Below are 27,760 nucleotides of genomic sequence, written 5' to 3'. Positions count from 1 at the left end.
ACCACGTGGAGGATGGCCCGGGGGCGGCCGAGGGGGTGTGCGTGTGGCGGGCGGGGGCTGGGCCGCGCCCGCGGCGGAGGGGGAGCCCAGCGCCGGCTCCCGCCCAGCGTCCCGGGGCCGCCGCCGGCCGCGGTCAGCGCCCGTCACACGGCCGCCCCATGGTGAGGGGGTGAGGGACCGGGGGCGGGTGGGGGCGGAGGGACCCGGGACCAGCGGGGCCGGGCGCGGCTCCGCTTTCGCTTTCGCTGCCGGTGCAGGCGAGGCGAAGGGAAGGGCCGGGCCGGGGCCTGGCGGGCGCACGGTGAGCCCTGGGCCGGGCCCTGCCGACGGGGCCGGTGGGAGCCGCAGAGCGCAGCGAGCGCCGGGCTCCCCCCGCGACTCCCGGATCCGGGCCCTCGGCCAGGCCGCGGCGGCCGCCGCTGCCCCAGGCCCGGAGCCGGTGGCAGAGCGGCGGGGACTTGTCCTTCTCCCGGCCCTTCCCGGCGGAGGGACTGGAGGTGCCCAGCCGGAGGTGCCCTCAGCAGCAGCTGGGCCCGAGGTTCCCCCGCGGTCGGGTTGTGGTGTGTTCATCGGGACAGAACATGTCACACCTGCTTGGGTTGTCTTCTTTACTTATTTACGTATTCTTCGCAGCGTGGCAAATTGTTAAGCCTGGCATTGCCCAGGCTTTTAAAACTGTAAGTCAGGAAAAAAAAAAAGAAGTAGTTTAGTCTGCTTGAAGCCTTTATATAAGACTTGAACCCTGTCTTTATTTTTTATGCTTCTCCTTTTTTCACGCTCACCTTGCTTTTCCAGGGCATGGTACAGGCAGGGTAGGCCTCCAGAACCTGATGGTCTTAAACTGTACCAGGGGAGGTTTAGGTTGGACATCAAGAAGAATTTCTTCAGAAAGCTTAATTAGACATTGGATTGGGCTGTCTGGGAAGGTGGTGGAGTCACTGTCCCTGGAGGTATTTGAGGAAAGACTGGCTGTGTGGCACTTAGTGCCATGGTCTAGTTGACAGGGTGTTGATAGGTTGGAGTTGATTCCAAAGGTCTTTTCCAACCTAATTGTGTAGTTCTGGGGTGAGACCAGAGGTGCATTTCAGTTAATACTGAGAATTCAATATTAGGGCTCTGATTGCAGGTTGGACTGTTGTGGCCTCTTCTGGCAGGCGTCAGCCTGCTGCAGACTCGCTCCACCGGTTCGGCTTTGTGCAAAAGGTGTTCACGTGTTAGTCATTAGGTATTTTCTGCCCTTCTGCAGCTGGCTTAAACATACAAATCCAAGACAAAATGCCTGTCGTCTGCTCTGATTTCTCAAAATGCAGTCATGTGCCCTTGCCTTGCCTGGATCAAGTTTGTGTTGCCAGATACCCACAAGAGCACAGACCTACTGGGAGCCACAGCCTGACATGTACAGCTGCTGATTTCGGGTGTTCTGTGGAAGATCCCACACGTGTGCCTGTTTATCTCACTGTTCAGTTTCATATTACTTTGTGAACACGCTGGGGCTGGTGACTGTGCCTTATTTCAGCCTAACAAAGTAATTTTCTTTGGATTCATTTTAGAGACAAAAAGTAAAAGATGTTATTTAGTCCTGAAGTGCAGTTTGGCTCTAGCCTACCAGAGAAGCCTGTTCCTCACTAACTACAGGCCTCAGCCAAGTGGGCAGTAGCCTCACTGCAATTGTGGGGCCAGTACCACTCTAGGAAATGTTTCAGGTCCTCCTGAAAGGGAGAAAACTGTTGTACGTCCTTATATTCTAGTTAATTTTATTTACAGGGAAAAACTTTTTGGCCTTTCAACCCTTATCAACAAGGCATTTATACTGGAGGTACTTTTTCTAGAGGCAGTGGTTGTCTAAATTGTTGTGAGGGAATTAAAATCAAATCAGTGAATTACACTGTGTTTCCCTGGGCAAGCAGAACTTCTGAGGTTTGTTGTGTACTGTTGTACTGGGTTTCAAGGGAGAACACTCAGCAGTTTAATGAAAGTTCATGAGTATTAACATTTGAGGTGTGTTAGCAATTTCTGAAGTTCATAGCAAGTAACAAGTATGTTACCATACCTGGGAAGAATTTTACTTCTGGTTGACTGCAACGATGTGGCTTGTGCTGCTACAGCCTGCTTTGGATATGTCTCTTTTTTTTTTTTTTTTTTTTTTACCTAGTTGACTGAAAGTTATTCTGCATCTCAGTGTTGATCGCTTCTGGATTAGTGTTATTTCAGTCACTGATACTCAGATCCAAGCACAGAAGAAATTAGCTTTCCTAAGAAGCTGAAGTTGAGTGCAGTGTTTTCACTTGCCTGAGGAGAGTGGCTCATAGGCCAGACAGGGCTGCTACTCAGAGAGATCTTGGTGGGATGAAGGTATGGGCTGACAGAAACCTCAGAAATTCCAGCAGAGGCAATAAGAAAGCCATGGACCTAGAACAGCTTGGGAAGACTTGATGGAGAGCAGCCTTACAGGAAAGAACCCTAGTCTTGTGGTGGTTAGGGGACTGGGGCATATGGCATTCTAGGAGAAAGAGAGGTGGGTTTGTTCACCCTTAAGAGAAGGTAAAGGAAGGGGAGGTCTTGCTGTTGTGAGTAGGTGCTGTAGAGCCAGGCTGTTCTTGGAGGTGCATGACAATGCAATGAGGAGCAGTGGACACAAGCTGGTTTAGCTACAAGGAAGGTCTTCATGGTTGTGGTTTTGTTTTTGTTTATTTGGTTTTTTGTTTTTAGCCTGGACAATAGTCAAACACTGAAGGAAGGGCTCTAGTCAGTGAGGAGTGTCCATCCATGGAGGTTTTAGAACTTTACTGGACAAGAGTATGTGCAATGACATCTGATTCAGCTTGTACTGGATGGCGTGTGAAAATCTCTGCCAACCTAAACTGTCCTGTTACTCTGTGATTGCTGAAAGAGCAGGCATTATTACTTCGAAAATGAGTTGTTAAAGTCATGCTTAGCAGAACACAAGTCGTATAAAGTATGGAAGGTTTCCTTGAAATTCCATCAGCAACAAGCAGAAATGCATAATGTTAATGTTATTTATTTAATGTTAATATGATACGAATGTTAAAAAAAAGTAAGACATTGCATTGATAATTTATGGCTTAGAATTTTTTTTGCAGAAGCTACCATACTATTTGAGAGAAAATTAATCAAGAGACCTGATGAGAATGTAAGGAGTTTTTATATTTCTTTCTTAGTTTTTTGAACTTGCTGCACAGTGAATTTTAGGCAGCAGTATCTTTAAGAGTAGAGTAACTGTCATGGAAGTTACTTTACTATCAGGAAATTCTTAATGAGAAGAAAATGACTAGCCAGAGCTCTGTATGCAGCCAACTCTTCAAAATTCAGAATTCAGATCATCTGCCCAAGGCACATGGCCATTGTTTACATTAACTCTGCTTTCACAGTGCTCCAGATTGTAAGTCATCTAAACTATCAGTTCTGACTCTCATCAATCTCCACGTGTCATGAAAGGTTAAGGACAAAGTTATGGTGAATTTAACTTCATCTCTGTTGTATTTCTTTTAAGACAGGATGGGCTGTGTGTTTCTGGGAGTTCATGTTGTGTTACATGTTTGAAAAATTTGCATCAACACTTCTTCATGATGATTCCATATTAAGGAAAAGCATGACATGGCTATTAAATATCTTCAGGGAACTAATTTTTAATTAATTCTAGCTCATAAACTCATGGATTAGTGTATAAGCTGCTAGGAAATTAAATGTCTGTTTGAGGAGGAAGTACTGCAGTTTGGAGTATGTAGCTTCTTATCTTTTGGACATTATTAAAAAAAAAAAGTCAGTTCTAGACTCAGAATAGAGTTCAGCTGTGATCTATGACTGCCTCTTTCAAAAGTTAGGGACTGTAGAGACCAGGGTATAATAGAAGATATTTTTTATCAACTTGCATTTAAACTGCTGGTTTTGGAATGATGAAAAGAGTGAATCAATACAAAAGGTGTAAAGTTCTTTTTGCAACCTGAAAAATGTGAGGTCACCCATCCACTGCATGTTTATTTGAAGGTTATTATTAAATGCCTTGGTTTAGAAGGGGATTTGTAAGACAGTTTGAAGTGTGTCTTTATAATTTGAACTGGATATGGTTTAGCAATGACTGCAAAGAAGTCAGTCGATGAAATAATTTCCTTTTGAGGTTCTGGGAAAAAAAAATATGTGTCATTGAAACCTTAAGGATTGACTTCCCCTAACTTGGTCTACTCTCAGTGAGCATTCAGCTTCCCACAGTTTTCAATTTCTTTGTTGATCTATCTTTGGGATAGATCAAAGGAGGAGAGTCTCCTGTTAGGATTCTGTTCTTCTGAAAAATGCAGCGTTGTTTTATTTGCAGCCATCTTCCTCCCTATACCAGAAGTGCTTTCCCTTTCTTGCTGGCAGATGCTTCCCACTTGGCTCCTTTGAGTTTGGAGCAGGTTTGTAGGTGTGCTCCCTGCAGCCTGCACGAGAGGGCTGGGGCTGAACACTGAACAGTTCAGTCAAAGACCCAGTGCCATCAGCTGGTGTCTGCCCCCATGTTGTCTCTGCCTGCAGGAATCACAGGTCTCAGAAAAACACCAACACCCTCCCTCTGCATTTTCACACCCTAGGCAGATGTGAGAAAAGTGATGTCTAATTTCACTGTTGATAATATGTTCTGCTGTGTGAAAAACAGGAATGTTTGTTAACCTGTTATGTTCGGCTGTGCCTCACCTGTACCAGGAGGAATATGCTGGGTTAATTACTTTAAATCAGTTTAGTTATGGAAAGAGGAAAATTAGGAAAGCTTTCTGATATGGTAGTTGATGTACTTCAGGTACTTCCATATAACCAAGTTAGCACATGTCTTTTTACTGACACTTGTGACAGCACTTTCTCATACGTGTCTTCTTTCCCCTTGTGTGCATTCAGCATAATGGAATTCCTTTATGTTACTCCTATGCTCTGTAGATAAATGCTATTACATACAATACTACACATCTCTCTTCTAGAGAAGTGAAACTCAAAAAAATTATATTTCACACTATGCAGGGAACAGAATTCAGGCTGCTTGTGTACCTACTGGTCCTGCAAATATTTCAGCAGCCTATTTATATCTCTTGTTAGGTGATGCCTCAGTCATTGTCAGCAGGGAACATATGCAATATGGAGAGCAAATCTTCATTCAGGATCCCTTAACATTTCCAGGAAATGGAATTCCAAAAATTAATTATATTCTGGTGTCTTTTCAGGACATGTTTTACAAATTTTAGGATGATTCTGAATTGAATTGGCAATATGTGAATTCTGATCAATCAGAGCATCTAATTGGAAGGTTTTCTTCAAACTTTTTTTGTATCTTTATGCTGTAAAACATTTGCCTCTGCCTTAATTACTTATCTGCTTTTTTTCTTCTTGTTAGTGTTAAGTTTTATGAAAAATGATCCCCAAAGCCTGAAAATAAGTAGAGATAATACATTTAAATGCAAACATCCATCCAGATATTAATACTGCTTAGTTGTGGTTTTGGGGGATACGTGATCCTCAGAAAGACAGATTTATCTCATTTTGATTTCTTTAAAAAGTGATTCAGGTTTAACTTTCTTGTTTAATTTTTGTTTTAGGGGATTTTACCTTGGTGAAGGTATATTGGACAACTGTTGACTTGAAAGCTGCTTTTAGGATGTCTGAAGATGAGGAGAAAGTTAAACTCCGCCGAATCGAACCTGCAATTCAGAAATTCATTAAAGTGGCAATTCCAACAGATTTGGAAAGGTTAAGAAAGCACCAAATAAATATTGAGAAGGTCAGTGTTCACTTTTTACTAATGTAGATCTTTTTGCAGTATAGAAGCAGTTAGACTGAAAGCTTATGTAGAGTTTTTGATGAGAAGTTGATGGCAAAATGCTTTGATTCAAATTTGGCTAAAGATGAAAGTTCTATATTTGTAATTGTGTGCACAAAGGCCTTTACATTTGTAGTAAACACTGATGTTAGCAGTAGTTTGGTTGAAATACTTGTATGATAATTCACATTTTATATCTTTTACATGAATTTTAGCCATAATGAATGTGTTACAGTACTTTTGTGAGCTGTCATGATGATTTTCTCTTCAATAGCTTTTGTAAAATTAACTTTCAGCCATGCAAACCAAACATCCCTAGAGGTAAAAGGATAATTTTATAGAATCTGATTCTGTTTATTTTACAGGCTACTTTTAAGCAAAAATCACTAATTATGTCCAATTGCTTAGAGCAGCAACATTATTTACTTATGATGAAGCCAATATCTCTAACCTCATTTCATGAATATTGATTTAAACCTTAGGTTCCAGAGATAGTCCAAACAATTAATCTCCTAAATCACTGTTTGAAGAAACTATAAAATCAATATATAATGAAATTTGACCTTGAATACACCTTTCCAGAGGAAGTGGCTACCATAAATTCATCATCATTGCTTCCCAACTATTTGAGAGTCCAACTTTCTTATGACCATTTTGGAAGACTTAAAATCTATAGCCCTAAGAAATAAGTTCTCTGTAATTCTTCTTTCCATGTTTTCCCTGTGAAAATTCTTGTTTTCTATAGCACATTCCATGGATTAGATGGCCTTTCATACCAAGAGGGAATAAAATGCATGTGTATCCAAAAGAGGTACAGCTGTCTATAAGTCTCTGTTAGATAACAGCAACTGACTTGGTAGTACATTGGTACTATACTTCCCTTACTTGGTATTACGGGAAGGTGGAGATTTTGTTTGGCTTACTGCCCTAGGCTTTGTTGGTGATATGCAACAATCCTTTAAAAAAAAATGCTGTAAGACACTTTTTCTCTCTTGCTTTCAAAAGAGAAAAATTTCATTTCATTTTTCAGTTTCATTTCATTGTACCGTTCATTTCATTATTTCAATTTCATTTCTTGTACATGTTTTAAAGGATGTTGTGTGAAACACTTTTTACCTTTGGCTGGGAACCATTGCTGCAGTGGGAACATATGTCAAGGTGACCAGAATGAGAAATGAGGGTATCTGAATCTTCCTGCAGTCTTTTCTGAGTGTGGACATTTTTGTAAGACATTTATTGAAGAGCTTTTAGCAGGAGATATTATGACAAACTTTTGAGTTCTCTCCATGTCCACTGGATACTTTCAAGGAGAGGTGGAAGGGATCCAAAGCAGAAGCATGAAAGTTTCTTTCTAAAGAGGGGTCTCAAGAAAATATTCATAGAGCAGAAGAGATAAAGTGTCTGAGAGTAACCTGATGTTTTATATTTTTGTTGTGGAATACAAACTATTTGGCTATAGCATAATTATGATTAAATATCACAGAAATATAGAACTATAGAGTGATTTGAGTTGGGAGAGAAACTTTAAAAATCATTTAGTCTAACCCCCATGCCATAGGGTGGGAACACATTTCATTACGTCAGGTCTTTGCTCAAAGTCCCATCCAACCTAGGCTTCTAGGGCTGGGGCATTTACAACTTCTCTGGGCAACCTGTTCTAGTTCCTCACCACCCTCATTAGAAAAAAATTTCTAATGTCTATTCTCAGCTTACGCTCTAAACATTTAAAAGCATTGCCCCTTATGCAGTCACTGCAGGCCTTAGTAAAAAGTCTTTGTCCTTCTCCTAAGCCCTCTTTCTTTACAGAAAGGCTGCAGTAGGGTCTCTTGAGAGCCTTCTCTTCTCCAAGCTGAACAATCCCAACTTTCTCAGCCTTTCTTCACAGGAGAGCTGTTCCAGCCTTTGGAGCATTTTTGTGGCCCTCTCTGGACCTGACATAAGAGGTTAGGATTCCATAGATGTTTTTACTTCCTGGACCTCCCCTACTTTTACATGTATTTGTTCAGGATAAAATCATAGAATGTTAAAGGGTTGGAATGGACCATAGACATCATCTAGTCCCAGCCCCCCTGCCATGGGTTGGAGCACCTTCCACTAGGCCCAAGGCCTTACCCAAACTGGCTTTGAACACTGCCAGGGATAGGGCATCCACTACCTCCCCGGGCAACCTGTGTCTCACCACCTTCAGAGTAAAAAGTTCCTTCCTAATCTCTAGCATAAATTTCTCCTCTTGCAATCTGTACCCATTGCTCTTTGTCCTATCACTACAGCTCCTGACGAAGTTTCCTTCTCTGGCTTCCTGGTAGGCCCCCTTCAGATACTTGAGGGTTGCAGTGAGGTCTCCACGCAACCTTCTCTCCTCCAGGCTGAATAACCCCAGTTTCCACAATGAGTAATGTCAATACCATCTCTTCTCAAGCTTTACTATCCTTGAGGCCCCAGGGTGAACACTGTCCAGGAGTGTGGCCTACTTTGTGTTGCATTACAACTGAAGTCAACAAGGAGGAATTCTCTGACCACGTGAATGTCAGTCTGTTAAGTCATTGGATTCTTTGGGGTCGTCACGAGCATGTTCTGAATTTTGAAGCAAAGTAATAAAACCATATATTAAGCAGATGAATGTGCTGAACATCTCTTGAAGAAATTATGAAGAGCAGTAAAGGTTTCCTGAGGAATTTTTCTTAACTGGATAACAGGATTTTTTGTTATTAGTTGTTTGGACAATATATTACAGTCAGCTGAAATGAAATAGGTGATTTTTCCCTAAAAGCTCAGAAATTCCTGTTTCAGTACTCTTTGAGGGATGACTAAATTGGAAGATCTACTGTTGATACAGGGCTTTCTGTCCATTTTATTTTAAAGAATGCTGGCAGTAATTTTAATGGCATAGCAATTTATTCAGAGGTTATTATTATTCAGTTTCCTGGAAGAATGACGTTAATCTGACTTTGTTGAACACTAAACCTTTTATCTTCCATAGCACTACGAAGTCCTAACTTGAGAGAACTTTTTGCTTTGAAAATAAGTAGTAACTTTGGATTTCTCCTTGTACTTTAGGAAGCTGAGTAACTTATGGTCCTTCTTGCTGCGGCATCTAAAATTATGAAAATAATTACGGAAAGATAGAGGCTGTAGATAAAGTTTTTTTTATTGGTAACAAGGTTATAATGAAATTGAGGAATTAAACTTTACATAAAAATACCTTGGAAATCATGGTAAATATTTTGCCTTGTTATCTAAATAATTAAAGAAATATTCTAATATTGTTTAATGTTGTAAATACATTCTTTGATGTTTCAGCACACATTCCAGGAATCACAACTTCTACTTCTCTTACTTTACTACTCTTTTTCATGCTAAAGTCTCTATATTATTTGTGTCAACTGCCTGTAGCAGACACTGATTTGTTTGATTGATGAAAAGTTTGATACGTGATAATATGTAGTTCTTTTGCCAAACTTGCTCTCTGCTAATGCAGTAGTTAGTCTGGTTTCTGTCCCATGGGAAGTACTGTATGGATAGTTTCCCTCTGACGTTAGGTGCCAGATCTGGCCTGGTGGTTCTTGTGGCTGTGTTTGTAACTATATAGAAATGTTCAGTGTAAATGTAGACAGCAGCATTGTGTAATGAATACCATTTTCTTTGTCAGTAGTATCAGATACCTCATTGTCCTGTATGACCAGTACTGTTTATCCACTATTTCACTCCTCTCTCCTTCTGCCATTTGTTCGACTGCCCACCAAGTGATTTATGCCACAGCAGTGTCAGGATGCAATATCACTTGGATGTTAAAAACTGATACTGAAATCCTGGTTGTCTGTAATTCACTAAAATACATTGTACAAAATTTTTCACAAAATGCTTTACTGTTTACCTCTCTAATTTTGCAGTGGAACTGTTTATGACTCAACTTTCAGTTTTGGAAAATTAAACGGTGGCTTTTTTTCTGCTTAGCCAGTTGGTAAAAATAGCAATTCTAAGGATCCTTTTCCTCTGTTTTAGTATCAGAGATGCAGGCTCTGGGACAGATTGCACGAAGAGCACATCAACGCAGGACGAACGGTTCAGGTAAGGATATGAAAATGGCTGTGTTGCTGGTGGGGTTGAATCACAGACATAGTTCTGATCACCTCAGGGATAGACCTTCAGAGGGACATACACTTGACAGGTGGGTTTGACAAGCAAGCACACAGTTTTGTTTTACTTCATTTAAAAGTTAGGGATTTCCAAATTGTGTCCTATGAGGCAAATACAGACAGAAATGTTTCTATATTCTTGAAAAAGCAAAAGTTTGGAGACTGTAATCTTTTGCAAACTTTCCTTTTACATTATTAAATTAGAAGACAGCTCTTGCACTAAGGGATACTAATTTTAATGTACGATTTCAGACGTAGAGAACATCTGGACTACTAGTTTGGTGTGCACATCTGTTGTTAGGTACATGATATCATCAAGGGAGGAAATACCAGCACATTTGTCAGCACAGGCATCATCTCAGTGACTTCACCTTTGGTCATCCATAACTCAGCACAGAGGGCACTATACACTGTTTCTAAAAATAGATAATGTCTTGATGAAAATGATGCAGAAACTCAGCCAAACATCAGCTAAATAGCACACAGGCTTAGTAGACTTATCAGTACAGAAGAACACAAGGATTACATCTGCAGCACAAAGTTTGCTGGGGCAGATGTAGCATCTGGTGGCTGTAACAACTGCACTGCCGGTGTTCTGGGGACAGGCGTGTGTTGGCCAGGAGAGGTATCTTGTGTTGGTTTCACAGGTGTTGTTCAGGGGAGGGACCTGTCTTTTTTTGTGTAAATGACCTACACTGCACGTGGACAAGCAGGATTTGTCAGCACAGGTGGCATAGTCTTAAACCATTGGTCACAGTTTTAATACTGTGAATTCCCGTGTTTGTTTCAGTGTCTTACTGCGGGAAATACTTCTCTTGTGGGAAATTAGAACAAACTGAAAAAAAACCAACACCACCAAAACCAGCTCACCTCAGAAAGAAGAACTTAATCCTGACTGAGCAACAGAATTAGATAATAAGCAAAGCTGGAGTTACATGTCTTTTTTGAGGAATAGTGAGCTTTCTCTTCAGTGTAGATGATATGAAATGACACATGAAATTCAGTTAATATTCCTGCTCATTGGAGGTTTGAGTGTGTTTTGATTTTTCACCAAGTACTTTTGAAATTTTAACACAAGTTTATTCTTCATATTCAAAGAGGCTTCCAAAGGTGGAAGTTCTGTTAAAACAATGGCATTTTAACAGGTGTGATGTAGTAAGCATGTGTTAGCTTATGTCTGTTCTCTAATCTCTTTTCACATCTGAGTTGTGGGAAAGGCTTCTCTTGTAGCTTTAAATTACCAGTAGAATTTCTTTAGCAAGACAAAAATCTATCAATAATTAGAGAAAAAAAATTGTGTTGAAGATGTTATTTTTAGATATTTTAAGTGCTTTAATAAGAAAACTGCTTATTTGTCTCTAGAAACTTTTATATTTGTCTTGAATCTAAAGCTTGCTGTTTTTACTTACAGTCAAAGTAAATTTTCTTAGGTTTTATTTAATGCTTATTGCTTCTAGCTCTGGATACAGATCTTGATGCATTAAAGTGGTTCACATTCTGATACCCAGAGAGCAGAATAAGTATCTGGGTCCATGCAAGAAGAGCAGACTGGCTCTTTGTTTTAATTAAATAGTTAGGAGTCTGGAGTACTTGATAATAAATTATATGGCATGTAGAATGTGTTTGCCGTAAGCTGTTTAAATGTTTACTGATGGACTTGTGATCTGTTTGTTTGCAAAGAAATCAGATTAATTATTGTGATACCAAATGTTCTCTGCAGCACACACTTTGCTCTCAAAATTAGATGTTGTAAAAATACATTAGGAATCCCTAAGTCAATATTGACCCAAGGCATCCGCCACAGGTTTTAGACAAATATATGCACAGCCATTCTACATTTAATCCATGTGCACATAATTAGCCATTTTTCTGAATTTTCAGTTTACCCAGAATAATTACTTCTGTTGTAATTTTGATGATGGTCAAAATTATAATAGAAGTATAGATGAGTGTAAATCTGTTTCTCTGCTTTCAAGTGACTGGGTGACACATTTAAACTTCTATAAAGGAAGGTGAAGAAAACAGATAAATCTTGCACAGGGCATGAAGAGACCCTTTAAAAATATTGAGAAAATAGCTCTTGTGTATCATGTATTAGTTTTTCTGAATGTGCTCTTGTATTTTTTCATTTTTATGGACAGTCCATGGACTTCTTAAAATGTTAGAGCCTGAATGAATTTGCAGTTTTCTAGGCTTTGTCTGCATACATGCAGACTGTACCACACAATTAGTTAATTACTGCATGGTTTAAGCTAATTTCAATGGAATGGCAGTATTTTGTTGTAACATCTAAGGACTGCCCTGACCATTTTGATGGTGAGGGGAAGGGAAATGCTGCAGGTACTAGAGAGGAAATAAGATATTAAACCAAAATAAAAGGAAGAATGCAGTGGATGAACAAGTCTGGCTTTAGTCTGTATTCAGCCCACAAAAAGAGACTCTGCAAAATATATTTAGGATGACATAGTCTCTCCACTATATTACTCTAACCTGGAAAGCTGCTTGAAAAATGTTAATCTATTTTTTCTTTTTCACTTTTATGGTTTTTAGTTCAGCTGAAAATGGTTTACAAGTTAAAGGTGGTTTCTGATCAGCTCTTTTTTGCATAAATCTTCAAAGCTCATGTTGTTGGCTCAAGGTCTTGTATGGCTCAGGTCTTCTGTAACATTTCTAAATGATCTTCAGGTACCTCTCTGACATACTGTGTAGATAATGCTGTGAGGGCATGAGGAGTAGTGTAGAAAACTTTATTTCTGCAGGAGATTCTTTGTGGTATCAGTGAAGGATCATGTAAAATCAGATCATTATCGCAGCCTGTGGCCATCTCCAGGGTAAAGATATCCTTAAACTCAGAGTTCCTTTGACCTAGGCCAAGAATTTTTTAAGACTTGAGGGACACGGAGTAGAAGTGAACTGATTGTGTTCAGATAACTGAGATATAGAAACAGGAGAGCAGTCTGTGTGGTCTCTCCTACAGTCTCTTCAGTCAGCAGCAGTAGGATCCCAGGTAGAATGGTCTGTCCAGGTTAGGCACCACACTTTTAAAGAAGGCATGAAGTGAAATAGGGAGAGACCAGTGAATGCAGTCAGAAATTGAGAAAACAGGACTTCTGGTAAAGATCAGCAAATCAGTTATTTTGCCCAAAGAGCGCCCAACAACATCATGCTGTCTGCAAACGTGGAGAGGATGGTTGCAAAGAGGACAGGGCTTGTCTTTCCCTATTTTGCATAGAGAGGATTAGAAATACCTGGTTAAAGCTGAGGCCAGAGAGATTTCTGTTAGACATAAGGAAATGCTATAGTATACTGAATTCTGGCAGTGAGGTATGAAGAAGGTTGTAGCTCTTCATGCAGAAGTCCTTTTAAGACCAGATTAGATAAACAACTGAGAGAAATAATATAGGGATAGTGGATCATGCATTGAAGGGATAACTTCCCAAGGTTTTCACCAGTTCTGTTTTCCTACCGTTTTTGTGAGAAAACCATTTGAAACAAAGATTGTTGTTTGATTTTGGAAGTTAATGGACCAAAATTGCAATTATTTTAAAGAAAAATTCTGTGTCTTTTGGGTTGAATTTGAAGAATGCAAAAACTCAGGAGTCTTCAAAATGGAAAGAGAATTTTGTATTATCTTCCTTGTAAGTAATCTAAGTAACTATCCTCTAAGTAATCTTGGTTTTAAAAGTGCAAACAGTTGGGATGAGAGTGATACACTTTTATGTTCTACCTAGAAATTAAACTCAGTGCCATTAAAATTATTATGAGAAGAAGTCACAGTCATTTGCATATCCATAACATTTGTGATGTTACACCCTGGTGAGCTCCTGGGATGTGTCTCCTCACAGCAGGGCTGAACTTTCCTGCTAGGCTGAATCCATTCAACTTCTGTTTAATTGACAGTAAGTGGAACACAAGTCCTCCCTTCAAAACCACAAAGGAAGAGCTACTAAAATTAAATTTCACTAAATAGGCTAATATCATCATCTGATTCCTCCATCTTCTTGCTCAGAAATATTTCTCTTTGATTAGCAAGGTAATAATGAGCAGTGGAAGTGAGGATCTGGTTTAGCCATTCCTAAGGGGGTGAGTACTTCGTACCTCTTCAAGCTTCTGTTCAGGATCTGTGCAAACTCCCATCAGCCAGTCATGTTGTGTTGGTCACTGCACAAACTTGTAATTTGCCCCAGCAGCAGCTGCAATGGCACAGATACCAAGTAAAGCTATATTTTAACTCAATTTCAACTGCAAAGTTCTCCTTTTTCTTTAATAGAAAAAGAAGCTGCTGTGGAACCATTGTTATCTCACCCCAAACTCACTGTTGTCACTTCACTGTTTTGTTTGTTTGACATGTCTTTTTTTTTTTTTTTTTTTTTTGGTCTCCATTATTGCCAAAAACAGGATAATATTAATATTTTTTTTACTGAAATAAAACAGCATGATCAATCTCAGTCCTTTGCATGTAGTTCTAGAAATTAGACGATTGAGTGTTGTGTTTTGATAATCCCGTTTTGTTACTTAAATGAAATTCCAGGATTCTGTAAACCGATAATTTAGACACATGGTGCAGTATGAAAGTGGTGACATTCTCCTTTTCTGGGTACATAGGGGCACATGATGGGGGGAAAATACCAGGAAGCAGGAGGTAGACTGAGATGAGGAATGGATGAAGAAGGTTACTGGCTACCATGTTTCTAATTCAGCTCAGTGTCTTCCACAGCTGGGTTTTTTTTTTAATCTCTCTTTCTTTTAATTGTCAAGTGGTTTTACCTGAGGTTAGTCTTGAATAATGCAGCCTAATTTGGCTAATAGTACTCGTAATTTAAGCATACAGTATAATCTAATCTAATCTTAGTAATTTGCCACACGATTTTAACGAATCAATAGTTCTTTCTTTGGAAGCTTGTGCAACAGCTTGTTGAATAATTTCCTTCCTTCTTCTCTAATTATATTTTCTGATATTTTTTTCATAAATACTAAAAGCAATTAATTCCACTAGTGTATATAAATAAAATTAGTTCCATCTAGATCTTGCTTTTCCAGATAGTCAGTTTTACCTCTCTAAGGCATTATTTGTACCTGGTTTGTATTCTGGAAGAAAACCTTTCTATTTCTAACCACTCATTGGTGTCAATCCATTCTCTTGCTCTGTTGTGAGAAGAGTATTCAAATTAATTGGTAAATAATGCAACAAAGAATAGAATGTATTGTGTCACTGTAAAGTAATGCAGAGAATATATTTTTATTAGTCTTTTTTTTAATATATAATTAGATAAAAACTCAGTCCTAAATAGTGAGTGGTGTAATTTAAACTGTAAAATTTGTCTTTTCATTTGTAGGAAAAGAAAATTTGTGTGCATTTTTAAAGTCCGGGCAATGAAAAGCCCCTTTATTTTTAATGCAGAAAGAAATATATCTCATGTGAAAGGCCTGTACACGTACTCTTCTTGCTAGTTGTGAACAGTTTATATCTCCTCAGAAGTCTTGTAACTAAAGAAGTATTTACATGTTTTATTAAATTTGATATTCTAATCAAACAAATATATTTGTTATTCAGCTGAAAAAAAAAATAAAAGAAAAAAGTAAGTCTTCTCCTTTGCTCCTGAAGTTGTCTTCACCAAATGAAAGTTTTGGAGTAGTCGGGGGTTATGAATGACTGTGAGGTCCTGTGATCACCATAGTCACTTATTATTATTAAAAAAGCAAATTTTGAGAAGCACTCACTTACTTTACTCAGATATTATTGCAACTTGTTGCAGCTTGTGTAAATATTTTGGCAAAGACCTAAATTGACCAGAGAAACAGAAATAATGTCAGTGATTACACAATGAATTAATTAGTTAAATACTTTAATTGAAACCCAGAATAAAACAAACTGACTTGGAGAAGTGGATAAAATACAAAGATGGCAGTCAGAAAATTCAAAATAGTGGTAGTGATGGCTTCAAAAATGTTTCTTCCTTGATTATAAAGATAGGTGCTTCCCAGGCACTAGAGGTGTCTGGTGTTTTCACACAGTAAGCTACAAAATAACTCCTAATACTCTTGCAGCAACTCCGTGCCAATATGAGAGAGATGGAGAAGCTGTGTTTGCGAGTCCGGCAGGAAGACATCCCAGTTCTGCAGAGAATGATAAATCCCATTAAAGAGGAAGCTTCAGTTGCCATTAAGGACTTCCTGCAGCTGCATTCTGAATCTGCAGAAGAACTTAAAAGGCAACTCAAAGGACAGGAGGATGCCTCTTTAACCAGATCTGCAACTCTAGGAGAAGGTAGTAGAATTTACTTTCTGTATTTATTGTATCTCTGTCATTGTATCCAGCATGCAATTTCTCTGACCAGATATAAATGAAGTAAACAAATAAGATTTCAGTTGAAGAGTATTGTTAATGAAGAAGTAAATTTCTTTTCTTACACCACACTTTTACCAGCCCTGTGACTGAAATTTGATAAGCAGAAAATGCTTAAATATCTTAAAAAATTAAATATTTATGGCCTTCTGTGACAAAGGTCCTGGACCCCTTGATCTTGAAATAGTGGACTGTTCATAGGAAGTAGAATACTTTCATTTATGTTTTAAATTAGCTTGGCTTCTTTTGTTTCCCTGCAAATCACTTAATCATGTGCAAGTAATCATTTTGGCCATTTTCATTGAATTAGTGAAGAAATACCAGGAAGATTTTTATATGACAGACAGTGTAATACAGCATTGATGAAATATATGGAAAAAGAGAAGCAAATTCCAGGTAAGGAATTTTAACATTTTAACTTGGTAACTGACAAGAAAGGAGTATAAATCCATTTAAATAAAAGATTTTGAAAACACACTGTGACATGCTAGAAATCAGATATGTTTGCTGGTCTTCCCTCCTTTCTGTATAAAATGTCTTTCAATCTTTGTTCTACCATTCTGTCTTCAGGAGAAGTCTGTGTTATGCCCTGGTGCTGGCTAGTGCTTTCTCCTGATGATCTGTGAGAAGGTTGGTTCTATCAGGATTAAACCCTTCCCATGTCTGGAATTAGTTTGATTGCTGCAGTAGCAGTATTACTTAAAATGATTTGAGCATTTCATGTGTCCTAAAATCGAAAGAGCATTCTCAGTCAGTAGCAGTGTAGAAGAACCTGCTGTCAGATTTGATTTCATGACCATTCTTGTTGCTGCATGCAGAACTACAAGAACTCTTTTCAAGTGTGATTAACAAGCCAGTGAACCTCGTGGCTGAGCAGGAAGAAGAGGAGAATTGACAACCGGGCTTGCTTCCAAGAATGTCATGTGCAATAGTATCAGAAAACCTTGTGAACATGAAGATAAATCAGACATAGTCACAGAACTCTTTGGGTTAGAAGGGACCCTTGAACCATCATCTAGATCCAAGTTTCCTGCCATGGACAGGGACACCTCCAACAGACCAGAATGCTCAGATCCAACCTGGCCTTGAAGTCTTCCAGGGATGGGGGCATCCACAGCTTCTCTAGGCAGCCTGTGCCAGTGCTTCACCACCCCCATTGTAAAAAACTTCTTTTACAAGGCCAGTAGAACAGACTGAATTGGCTTCTGACATAAAAATCTCGACCTCTTCAACACCTTCAACATGTTGTAGTTAGTTGCTCAGTAGTTTGTTCTAATATCTTCATGGATTTCAAAGTCTCTTCTCTTGCAGTCCTCTGGGACCACCTTATTCAAAAATACACTTGAAATTTCAAAGGCTGTTTTGTAAAAATGCTCTAGAGTGAATTTCATCAAACCTTCAGACCCTAAACAGGCCTAGCTCATCCAAGTATTTTTAACCTGTTCTCTTTATGTTTCAGCCTTTCTCTTTCTTTTTTATTTAAATTAATTGCATCAAATACCTGCTTAAAGCTACCTTTTTGTCTAGCAATGCACTTCCACATCCTTGGTCTTCCTCTAACTTCAAAAACATTCACAGGAACTTCCTTGCTACCATTAATGCCTCTTGGTAGTTGCAATATATTTATGTCCTGGTCTTCCTGATATTAACTTTCCATGCTTATATTTTAACTTGTACTCCTATTGTATGCCAAATTCTTGACATCCAGGGCATTGAAGAGCTCTTGCTGAAGCCCTAAACTTCTTCCTCTGCATCAGGACAATTTGATGTCATCTTCAGCACAGCCTGTTTTTAGTGTCTGCCAGGAGTTCTGCAGTCCTTTATCCTTTAGGAACTTCTTCCACATAATTTCTATTAATAACTTTACCCAAATTGTTGGCATCTCTTTTGTGGAGAGCTCATTGTCTTCGATATTTAGTGATTCCCTTCATATATATTAGCTATTACTTTCAGTCTCTTTGTGTGCTCTTCTCTGTTATGATCAGAACTAAATTTAAGATACCTCTTCTGTTGGTGCCTTTCTGCAGTTGCTCTCAGTACATTCCAATGTTTCATTGGAAAGGATTCGTTCTGGCTTACTGCTTCTCTTTTTTACACAATTACATAGGTAGCAAATGGGAACTAGAGTTTAATTTCAAAGAACAATACTATTTCTGAAAACTGAAATACCTTTGCACTACAGAGACACAGAATGATGGAGATGAGAAGAATGGAAAAAATATTACTGGAATGACAGGCATCTGCAAGTCTGCTCAGGAATGTGGAAATAATTCACCCTATTTAAAGTGAAACAGACAGGCAGACAACTAAATACAATTAAACAGGTTTTTTTTCAAGTTTGCCTGCCTGTGCAAGCAGCCCTGTTGAATTGCAAACCCAGACACAGTGTATTGCATGTTCTTTTGTGCTTAGAGGCTGCAGTCCTGAAAGCAAATCTTGGCTCTTGATCTTAATCAAAGGAAGTTCAATACGTGCCTGTTCTTTGTAGCATGTTGCTTCCCATCTGGTAGAGAAGGAAGGAGTTTACAAATTCAAATCTCCCATTTAGAAGGCATGTCAGTGATATGATACAGTCCCTTCCCCCATTCACCATCCTCAACTGAGGGCCAATAGAAATGGAATTTAATTGCATATTAAACAAATATTAACAAAAGGTGAGGCTCCACTCTTAAAATTACTGAAATCTTTTAAGTAACATATTGGATCTTACAGAGCATTAGATTTTTATCTCGAGTGTAATGAGGTGTAAGGCTCCTCTGTGAAATCTGCAGAGGTGTTTTGTATTATTGTATTTCTGTGGAGATGCTGTATAAATGAACTGGTAGAGTCACTTCCATTCTCAATTCTATTAAAATTGGTTAGACTTGATAAAAAGTGAAGTAGTGAATATAAATTTCTTACTCATACTTTCAGCCCAAATGTGACCACCTCATACCCTTCCTGTTCTTTACCTTAGTTTTTTAAAGTGAATAAAAATTTTCATGAGGAATTGTTTCTCACTGATTTTTAGTTGCTACAAAATAATAACATGTAAACCTACCTAAAGTTTTAATTTATTTGGAATGTGTGTCATGCAAAACCTTGGTTTTACAACACTTTGAAGGATATGCTTTTCTACAGTAGGTCAGCAGAGATTGTTAGGAACAGACCAGAGCAAGGACTTGGGAGTAGGCAGCTTTGCTTAGTGAGATTTTTATTTTGATTTTGAATTATGAATACTTAAATTTTAACCAACTTAGCTTGCATGTGGTTGATTAGGGAAGAATACACATTTCTGGGCAGAAGAAACTTGATTTTGAAATAGGATTGTGTAGGATTGAAATGAAATAAAATCCTCAAAACCTGTGATAAATGTCAGAGTATGTGGCAGAACAGTTTTCTCAAAAAATGCATATGTTTGGATATGTAATTAATTATATTGAAAAGGGGAAAGGAATATTTTAGAATTGAGTATGCAGCCTTAATTAATCTGAGGTTATTAATCAAAAATATGTTCTGGAAGCACAGGTGATGATTGTAGAACATGAAGTGCCTTGCATGTCTGGATTCTTAAAGGAAAAGGGGTAGAAATACTTAAAAACAAGCCCAAGTCAAGCCCCCAAACTGCTTAGTGCATTCTTGTTACTCCGCTTAGGAATTATGTCTAAATATCAATTTTATTCATGTTAGACTTCTACTGAGCTGAGAGTAGGAAGATTGGGTCCTTCATCTATTTTGAGATGTTGGGATAAAAATGTTGAGAAATGGACAAATGTTATGAAAATGTATAATTTTTATTTTATCTTAAATTAATTCCATGAATAAGCATGTACTGATTTTTTTTATGAATATGATTATATTTATTTGTTTTCCATTGGACATAGCTGTTGTTGTAACAGTTATATGATATTATTATCGTACCTTGGCACAATCGTTGTATCTAAAGATTTTAATACAATATTTACACTTTAGTATTGTTAGATGTATCTAACCAGCCTTCCCCATAATAAGCTTTTCTCTTGGGACTGCCTTCCCAAGGAAGGAAACACCAGTGTCCTGCTGAAGGAGTGATCTCCCTTCAGAAACTGAAGTTGTTTGAATTGAGATGACTTTGCACTGTGTTTACATGTACACCTTCTCCAGTCTGCCTTTCAGACTCCCAAGCTCTTCCTCAGTCCTTGTATTGACAAGCCATACTTTTTTGTTATTTTTCTTTATTGCCACTAAGTTTGTTGTCCACAATTACAGGCATGTCCATGACATCTGCAGTGGCTCTGGAGTGGGTTCTGACTGGCATTCAGTCCAGGTGATTTAGGGAGGAATATGCTTGAGAATATCTTGTGTACAGCACTGAGCTGCAAATGTCTGCCATCCTCACAGTACCATTTACCCAAATGATCCAGCATGGAATGCTGGATACCACATTACTTGGGTTTCATTGCTTTTGCTTTGAAAGCTTTTTCCTTCAGCATCTTTTAGATCTCAGTGGCTGAAAATCAAACCAGTAGCATGATAATCAATCATAAAATGAGTAACTGTCTTTTCAGTTTTGGGAGCACAGCGTTTTTATGTGTCATATGTAAATGAAAAGTTCTTGTCCCAAGCCCAGTTTTCTCTGCCTGGTCGATACAAAATGAATTAAATGACCTTGAATTCAGGAGTATAATTTAGTATCATTTCAGGACTTGTTGTGAAAATGTGCTGATAGAAATGAATCTATTTCTTTGTCAATAACATCCTTTTAAGAAACTGTTGTGCTGCAAGGCATCTCCCTATATGATCTTTTTTGGGGCTGTTGCTTGGCTTGAATTAGTTTAAGTATCAGGTTTCCCTTGAGAAACTTCAGGAGTGAGAAATTCTGCACACCACCTGCCATCGTGGTTCAGTGCATTTATTTATAAACATCATGTTTTTCATTCAGAAACTTTATATAACACAGAAGTGAAGGATGGCTCCCAAAGTTTGATCCAGATCTACTCCCGCCTTCCGGAAATACCTCAGGAAGAAAATGCAGCTGAGTCCTGGGAAAGTTTAGAAGGGGTATGTTGGAACTCCTTCCCTGCCATGTTGGTGCTCTTTGTTTTAGCAACTATCACAGAATAACATTTTTTTTTATTTGCAGGACTTGGTTGAGCTGAGCCAGTTGGTGACTGAGTTTTCTCTCTTAGTCTGTGTAAGTATTAATTCTGCATTCTGTCCTACAGCATCTCCCGCAGAAACAGGGTGCAAGGGTAACTCCTAGGAGGGGTTGAGTGGGGACAGAAAAAGCTGAGGATGTATCTCTCCTGTGATTCAGGCTCTGCCAAGGTGACACTTTGAGGAGGCAGCAGTCTCCTCTTTCAGCACTAGTGCTGGGAGTTGCTCCCAAATTCTTGTCAGTGGAGCAGCTACGATGTTCCTGCTAGGGCACATGGCCATGAGCTGAACCTTAGCAGAAGCTCTGCTGTGCTGATTGCAGACTTCTACCCTGGTCCTGTTAGTTTTTACAATTTCTAATTGTAATGGTGATGACAGCTCTTACTGCACTGGGTGTGTGTTTGTCAGGTATCTTTTCTCACTTAATCAGGAGTGCTAGAAAAATCGTCACTGTTATCATGCTCTTCTCTGCTCTCAATGCATTGCCAAAATGTCGGTTCCCAATGTTTAACTCTTCCTGTGCCATAGGGAATTTAAATGCACAAGTCTCATCTCCTAGGAGAGTTCTTTAATCTCCTTGCTATTGGGTCAGTAGGGATAAAGAACCTAGCTTTTATCTTTTCTGCTAAATATGTGCTGCTTCATCTATACAAAAAAACCCAAGTAAGAACCATTAGACTAGAGAGGGACTGCAAAAATGTTCATTCAGTATTCTAAAGGGTAAAGGAAGAGGTCCTGTTCCCAGGACTTACTGGATTTTGCACTTAACCATCATTACAGGTAATAGCAAGCATTTAAGGTGGGTGGACTGCATTGTAGAAGAATACCAGAGCTAGTGTACTCAGCAGTTTCTGACTTAGAGGCAAAAAGTTCAGAATGCCTTTTATTTTAAGCTGAACATCAGCCATCTCATTATTTTGTGACATAAAACAGCCTGTGTAGTGCTCAGATTAGAATAAGAACAAACAAACCCACAGACCCCTTTATCTTCTGCTCCAGTGTTTCCTGGGAGAGACTGCAGGGGAACCTGACTGACTGCATTTGGAGAAAGGATAGAATGTTTTTGTAAAATCAAACAGTAAAATACAGAGCAACATCAAGGATATTTTCTGTGCTGTCACTATTTCTGAAGTCATTGTTCTATAATGTCATAATTAAATACTTCTTAGATTTTTTGATGCAGCTTTGTATATTGGAGTTGGTACTGATCTTATAAATGCCCTTTGTAGAATTTTTTTGAACATGAGACTCAGCAGGAAACAAAACAGGCTACTTTGGATTATTTTTCCTTTTGGACTGTGAATTCCTCTGTCTATAGAAAAGATTTAGAAATCATTTTGAGTTGTTTTCTCCAACTGCAGCAAGACATTGTTTAATATCCACCCCATATTATTACTTAATAGTTTAGATTTTTTTGAAGTTAGTCTGTAGCTTCAGCAGAGTTTAGCAGATGCTAATCATGGAGCACCACTAAGGCTGCCGGGTGCAGATGAAAGCTGCTGTGGGGCCCTGATTACAGGCATTAAAATGGTGTGTATTGGCTCACTGCTGCTTCCCAGCAGGTTCCCTCACTCATAATTCCTTTGCATCTAGTCCCAGCAGGAGAAGATTGACAGGATTGAAGACCATGTCAACAGTGCTGCTGCGAATGTTGAAGAGGGAACCAAAAACTTGGGGAAGGTAGGGATCTGCTCCTGCTGGTGAATCAATGGTGCTCTGCCTCCCAGCCACCCTCTGTATTAACCCCATTGATCTGCCGTCTTTAATGCTGAGGGAACCAGCAATTAAGGAAATAAAGAAGAAATGACCCACAGGTAGCAAGGAAAAAAAAAATCAATCTCCCTTGTAATTTTCTATCGCATCCAGGCTGCTAGAAAATACAATTATTTAATTTTGGGGGGGCATTTTAAACACTATTTGGATGGTTACTTTGTTTTACCTGCAAAGACAAGTGTAGTCAGTGACTGGCTCACAAGAATCACATAAACATTAAACAAGAGCCTGATCATAACCTGTCATTTCCATCCTGTTCCATGTCAGTTGCTAAATAAACCCCAAAGCTGCAGTCAGACCCATCACTGAAAAGTCGGAGCATTTTCTCAGTTTCTGATTTGATTTAAGGATGGTGACCAGTGTACACAGCAGCTAGAACCACGTGAAAGGACTTGGTTCACAACTGCACACACAAGACAGGATTTTGAATTGGTGTTAGCATGTTCTGTCATACTTTTTTTAAATACTAATTTGTAAAGTTTATTTATCACTGAGCATTCATGTCATTGCCAAGAGCAGTGAGGGGAAAATGCACATCGCCACAGGCAAGTATTCTAACTATTTTTTTTCTTTCCTTTACAGGCTGCAAAATACAAGCTGGCAGCTCTGCCTGTGGCAGGTGCAGTCATTGGTGGAGTGGTGGGGGGTCCTATTGGTCTCCTTGCAGGCTTCAAAGTAGCAGGAATTGCAGCTGCACTTGGTGGTGGGATTTTGGGCTTCACAGGTGGAAAATTGATACAAAGAAAAAAACAAAAAATGATAGAGCAGGTCTCTTCCAGCTGTCCAGAGCTTTCTCACCAAAGTGCCAAAAAATCCAGCTGAAGTATAGATTCATTATGGCCAGGAATAACAGTGTAGTAGCTGAGCTAATGACAGACTTGCAGCCTTATGCTTTATATACAAGGCTGAGTTGTGTGAATTTTGATGACAGTTCTGTTCCTTGGGAGGGCTGAAAAAGTTGTGTCAGAATTTCTCTTTTCAGACAGTCACAATTCTCTTTTCAGGTGATATCAGTCCTTTGAAAATTATATGGATAACTTTTAATTACATAATTCTTAGGTAAGCTATATTCACAGCTGTAATAATGGGTGACAGGTGCTTCATGCCAAATTTGCACAAAGTGTCTTGCAGACAATGCAAAGAGATACTTGGAAAATCCTAGTGCTTTCCCATGAATGCCATGAGAAGCTGGAGCTTTTATTGTAGTGCTCCAAAGAAAAGGAAATAAATGCCATCATTCTTTCACGCTCATAGTATTTTAAATTTACCTTAATTTATGTGGATTCCCAAACTCTTCCTGTTATTCCCCAGGATATGACTGACTCTGTTTAATAATACACAGGGAAGTGTGTGCTGTTGTAAGAAAAGGTGAGAATGTTGAGTGAGCAAAGTGGAAAAAAGTTATGTATATATCACATCAGCACTGGAAGCAGCTTCTCCCCTTTCCAGGCAAGGCAGTTAATTTGTAAGCTCCCCACCTTGCTCAAAGTGTAGTTGTGAATTGAACACTCTAAGCAGCAACGCTGCAGCTCTGCTACTGGAAGGTAATAATTTTCCATAGCTGTTCTGCTCCTTGGCTTGTCCTGAGAACACTATACAGGATGAAGAGCCAAGGTCTGGCATTCTGAACCTGAAGCCTCACATGTGGAAGCAGCACTTATTGCAAGATGTTGCCTTTGCTTCTCCTGGAGCCCAGAGCGCCCTGGTGGGAGAGCTGAACAACTTCTCTGGAGGGCAGTGCTGCAGCCAGGCCCACTCCCTCCACGGGCTGTTGTCCCTCAGGGGTGGCATGAGGTCCCTTCACGCTGGCAGTCCCAGCTGGCAGCCCCAGAGGTGGGGATGGGGTCGGAAATGTCAATCTGATAGAGCTTACGGCACAAACCACTCCTGTTTGGGCAGCTGCACTCTTGCTTTACTCTCCAGTGCCAAAAACTGCTTCTACCCACACTGCAGTGTAGCTGCTCAGCCTCTTCAAGATTTTGGGACATACTGTGGAGCCTGTATGGGGTGAGATGCTGGCAGTGCTTTTGCTTGCTTTTTGTAGTGGACACCTGTTATCTTATCCTCTTTAAGAAGCCTTTTGCTTCTGGAGCTTTGATTGTTAAACGCAAAAGTATTAATGTGTTGTTATTGTAATATAATTGTACAATTGTCACATAATTTACTGTTCTGAACATGGTCCTACCTCCATCCTTTCAGGACACTTCCCACACTACTGCTGCTACTGTTAGGGGGAATAGAAATTGAGGTTGAGAAGCTGCTTTTTGAAGTTTTTAGATTGGTCAATTCATCCTGAGCTCTGCTTGAGTTGTTTTCTTAGGTGCACAGTGAAGTCAGTATTGAGATAAGGCTCCCTAGCAGGGAGGGTCCAGGGAAGTGTACTATAGAAAGATCTCTCTTTCAATAACCAGTACTTTGATATCATCACTGGAAATCACTGTCTGCTAATGACAGATGATGGGGTTTTGTGCCTAGAGACATTGTAAGCAACTGTTAGTAACAGCACAAATAACTTCTTCTAAGCAGTGCTTCCTTATTACTTTTAAAATACTGAAATTGCTATCAGCGAGAGCATTATGTCTATTTTAAGTAGGTCTGAGATTCAGGGAAACAGTGTGTGCAAGAATAGTTTTCACAAGTAATTGCAGACATTGTAAAAACTGCATGTGTTAAAGCCTCAGTGCCTGCACTGGTAAAATCAGCTGGAGTGCAAAACATGACCTGAGTAATTCAGCTCATTTGCTTCTGACAGGCAAAAAGCCCTTTCCTTTCAGTGCATCTGCTTCGGATGCAAACATGGTTAATGAGCTTATAACAACTTCATAGTAAGGCTGTTCATTCCTTTGATATTTATTTTCTACATTTAAAGGAAGACACTAAGAAAAAAAGTGTTCCTAATCAGAAACTGGTTGATTCTTTGTATGATCTTCAAATGTGCTCTCTGCTTTCCTGCTGTATGCTGTGAAACCTCGTGCATTTAAATGACAGCAGCCACATCAGTGATGTTGTGGACTCCATCCTGTCCCCCCAAGCTGGAATTATGCCAGGACAATCTAAATTCATAAGACTGAATTCCTGCCCCAGCTTATACAAATTCAGCTTGGTGTGCACTCATTTTATGAAATGTCTACTACAGAAACTATTCTTCCCCCTTGCATCCTTGTGGAAGCAATTTGAAATCATTGTGTACACACTAGATGTGGGAGACTGTTATTTAAGCTATGATATCTTAAAATAGGTGGATTATTTACGTATGCAAAGAAACATCAGCATGTGAGTAACCAAACTAGCAATTAAATTGCTAGGCATGTTACTCAGAAGAACTGTAAGATATAAATAATTCTTTCAGATAAAATAAAAGTTTTTGCCTACAAGACTGGTTGGAGCATTTACTGAGAACACCAGGGTTTATTTCCTTTCAGCATCTAAAAGATTAATCCCTCCCAAATTTTATATTATTAAAATAATTGCACTACCAAGATACAAGAATCCTGTAATGAGTTCCCAAACACATCCTTCAGCTATCAAAATATTTACATTGACTGAAATTAATGTAAGTTCCTAAAATGCCACAGGCATCCAGTAACCCACACTGTGGCTCAGAAATGGACTCAAGTTCAGTGGAAGACTGTTTGGAATGGTTTTGTTCCCTAAGGAGATAACACTAATATTTTTGACAACTTCTCCTGGAAAAGCTGGGAGAAGTGTTAAAGGGAGTGGGAAGTTGAGCACCAAATGGTTAAAAACACAGATGCAGATGATCAGAGTGGAAGGGCTCAATTTGAAACACAAGTTGGATCTTGATAAGTACTTGGCTTTCCCAGGTAAAAGCTCAAGTGCCCCTCAGCAGAATGGGCAAGCCCAGCTCAGCTTTACCTGTGCAACCTCCTGCCTAAAAAGAGAAAAGGCACTGGAGCACTGCTGCAGCTGGGTCAGTGGTCATCAAGAACCCAGGAGAATCAGGTCCAACTCCAGTGAATGCATGCCAAAATTACTTGAGCATGTAACTGTCATAAATCTAACCATCAGCCTAGTGCTGGGGATGCCAGAGCTCTGGGAGCAAGTCCTTACCCTCAAAAGCAAACTTGAATTAAGACAGGGCAGAGGGGGTTCATCTCTTTTACTTCCTAGCTGAAAGCACCAGCCAGTGCAGCAGTTATAAATCCCATTCCTCCGAGAATCTCAAGGAAAAATAGGAGCCTCAAAGGAGTAAGGTAAGTACTTGCAGGTATCAAAGAATTGACTAAAAGTTCAGGTGCCAGAACTCCTCCAGAAGTTGCATAACACAACCTGCAGATTAACGTGTCAGCCTTAAAACCACACCTTGCTCACATATTTTGATTTCAGCTGGAAGGCAGTATGTCTCAGCTGCCAAAAATGCTTGATTTGTGATGAGATGGAGAATGGGGCAGGAGAAGACCTGGCTTTCAAGCATTTTATGTGCACTCCAAAATGCAGATTCACAAAACCATCAAAAAAGTATAGGTGTAATAAAGCTTTGCAATACTGTTTTAGCTCCCAACTCTGCTGCTGCCTAGTCAACTGTAGCTTAGTGTTGTACCAGCAACTCTCTCCCCAGAAATGCCCCCT

General features: G+C 39.3%; 1 protein-coding gene across 2 annotated transcripts; it reads left to right on the top strand.

Annotated features, from left to right (window-relative positions):
* On the top strand, positions 1-26,546 carry STX17 (syntaxin 17). 2 transcript variants are annotated; one of them, XM_030237392.2, is made up of 8 exons: positions 1-161; positions 5,580-5,761; positions 9,803-9,868; positions 15,985-16,204; positions 21,183-21,301; positions 21,384-21,434; positions 22,991-23,077; positions 23,753-26,546. In XM_030237392.2, exons 2-8 carry the CDS (start codon positions 5,639-5,641, stop codon positions 23,990-23,992), a joined length of 906 nt encoding a protein of 301 aa, XP_030093252.1. In that variant the 5' UTR covers positions 1-161; positions 5,580-5,638; the 3' UTR covers positions 23,993-26,546. The 2 variants fall into 2 exon arrangements, with proteins under 2 accessions (XP_030093252.1, XP_009099657.1); XM_009101409.4 differs by lacking the exon at positions 1-161 and adding an exon at positions 325-677.
* The last annotated feature ends 1,214 nt before the right edge of the window (positions 26,547-27,760 follow it).

Source organism: Serinus canaria, chromosome 2 (assembly GCF_022539315.1).
Source record: "Serinus canaria isolate serCan28SL12 chromosome 2, serCan2020, whole genome shotgun sequence".
Lineage (NCBI taxonomy): Eukaryota > Metazoa > Chordata > Aves > Passeriformes > Fringillidae > Serinus > Serinus canaria.
The sequence above is the reverse complement of the archived record's forward strand: the minus strand, read 5'-3'. Positions and strand labels throughout refer to the sequence as shown.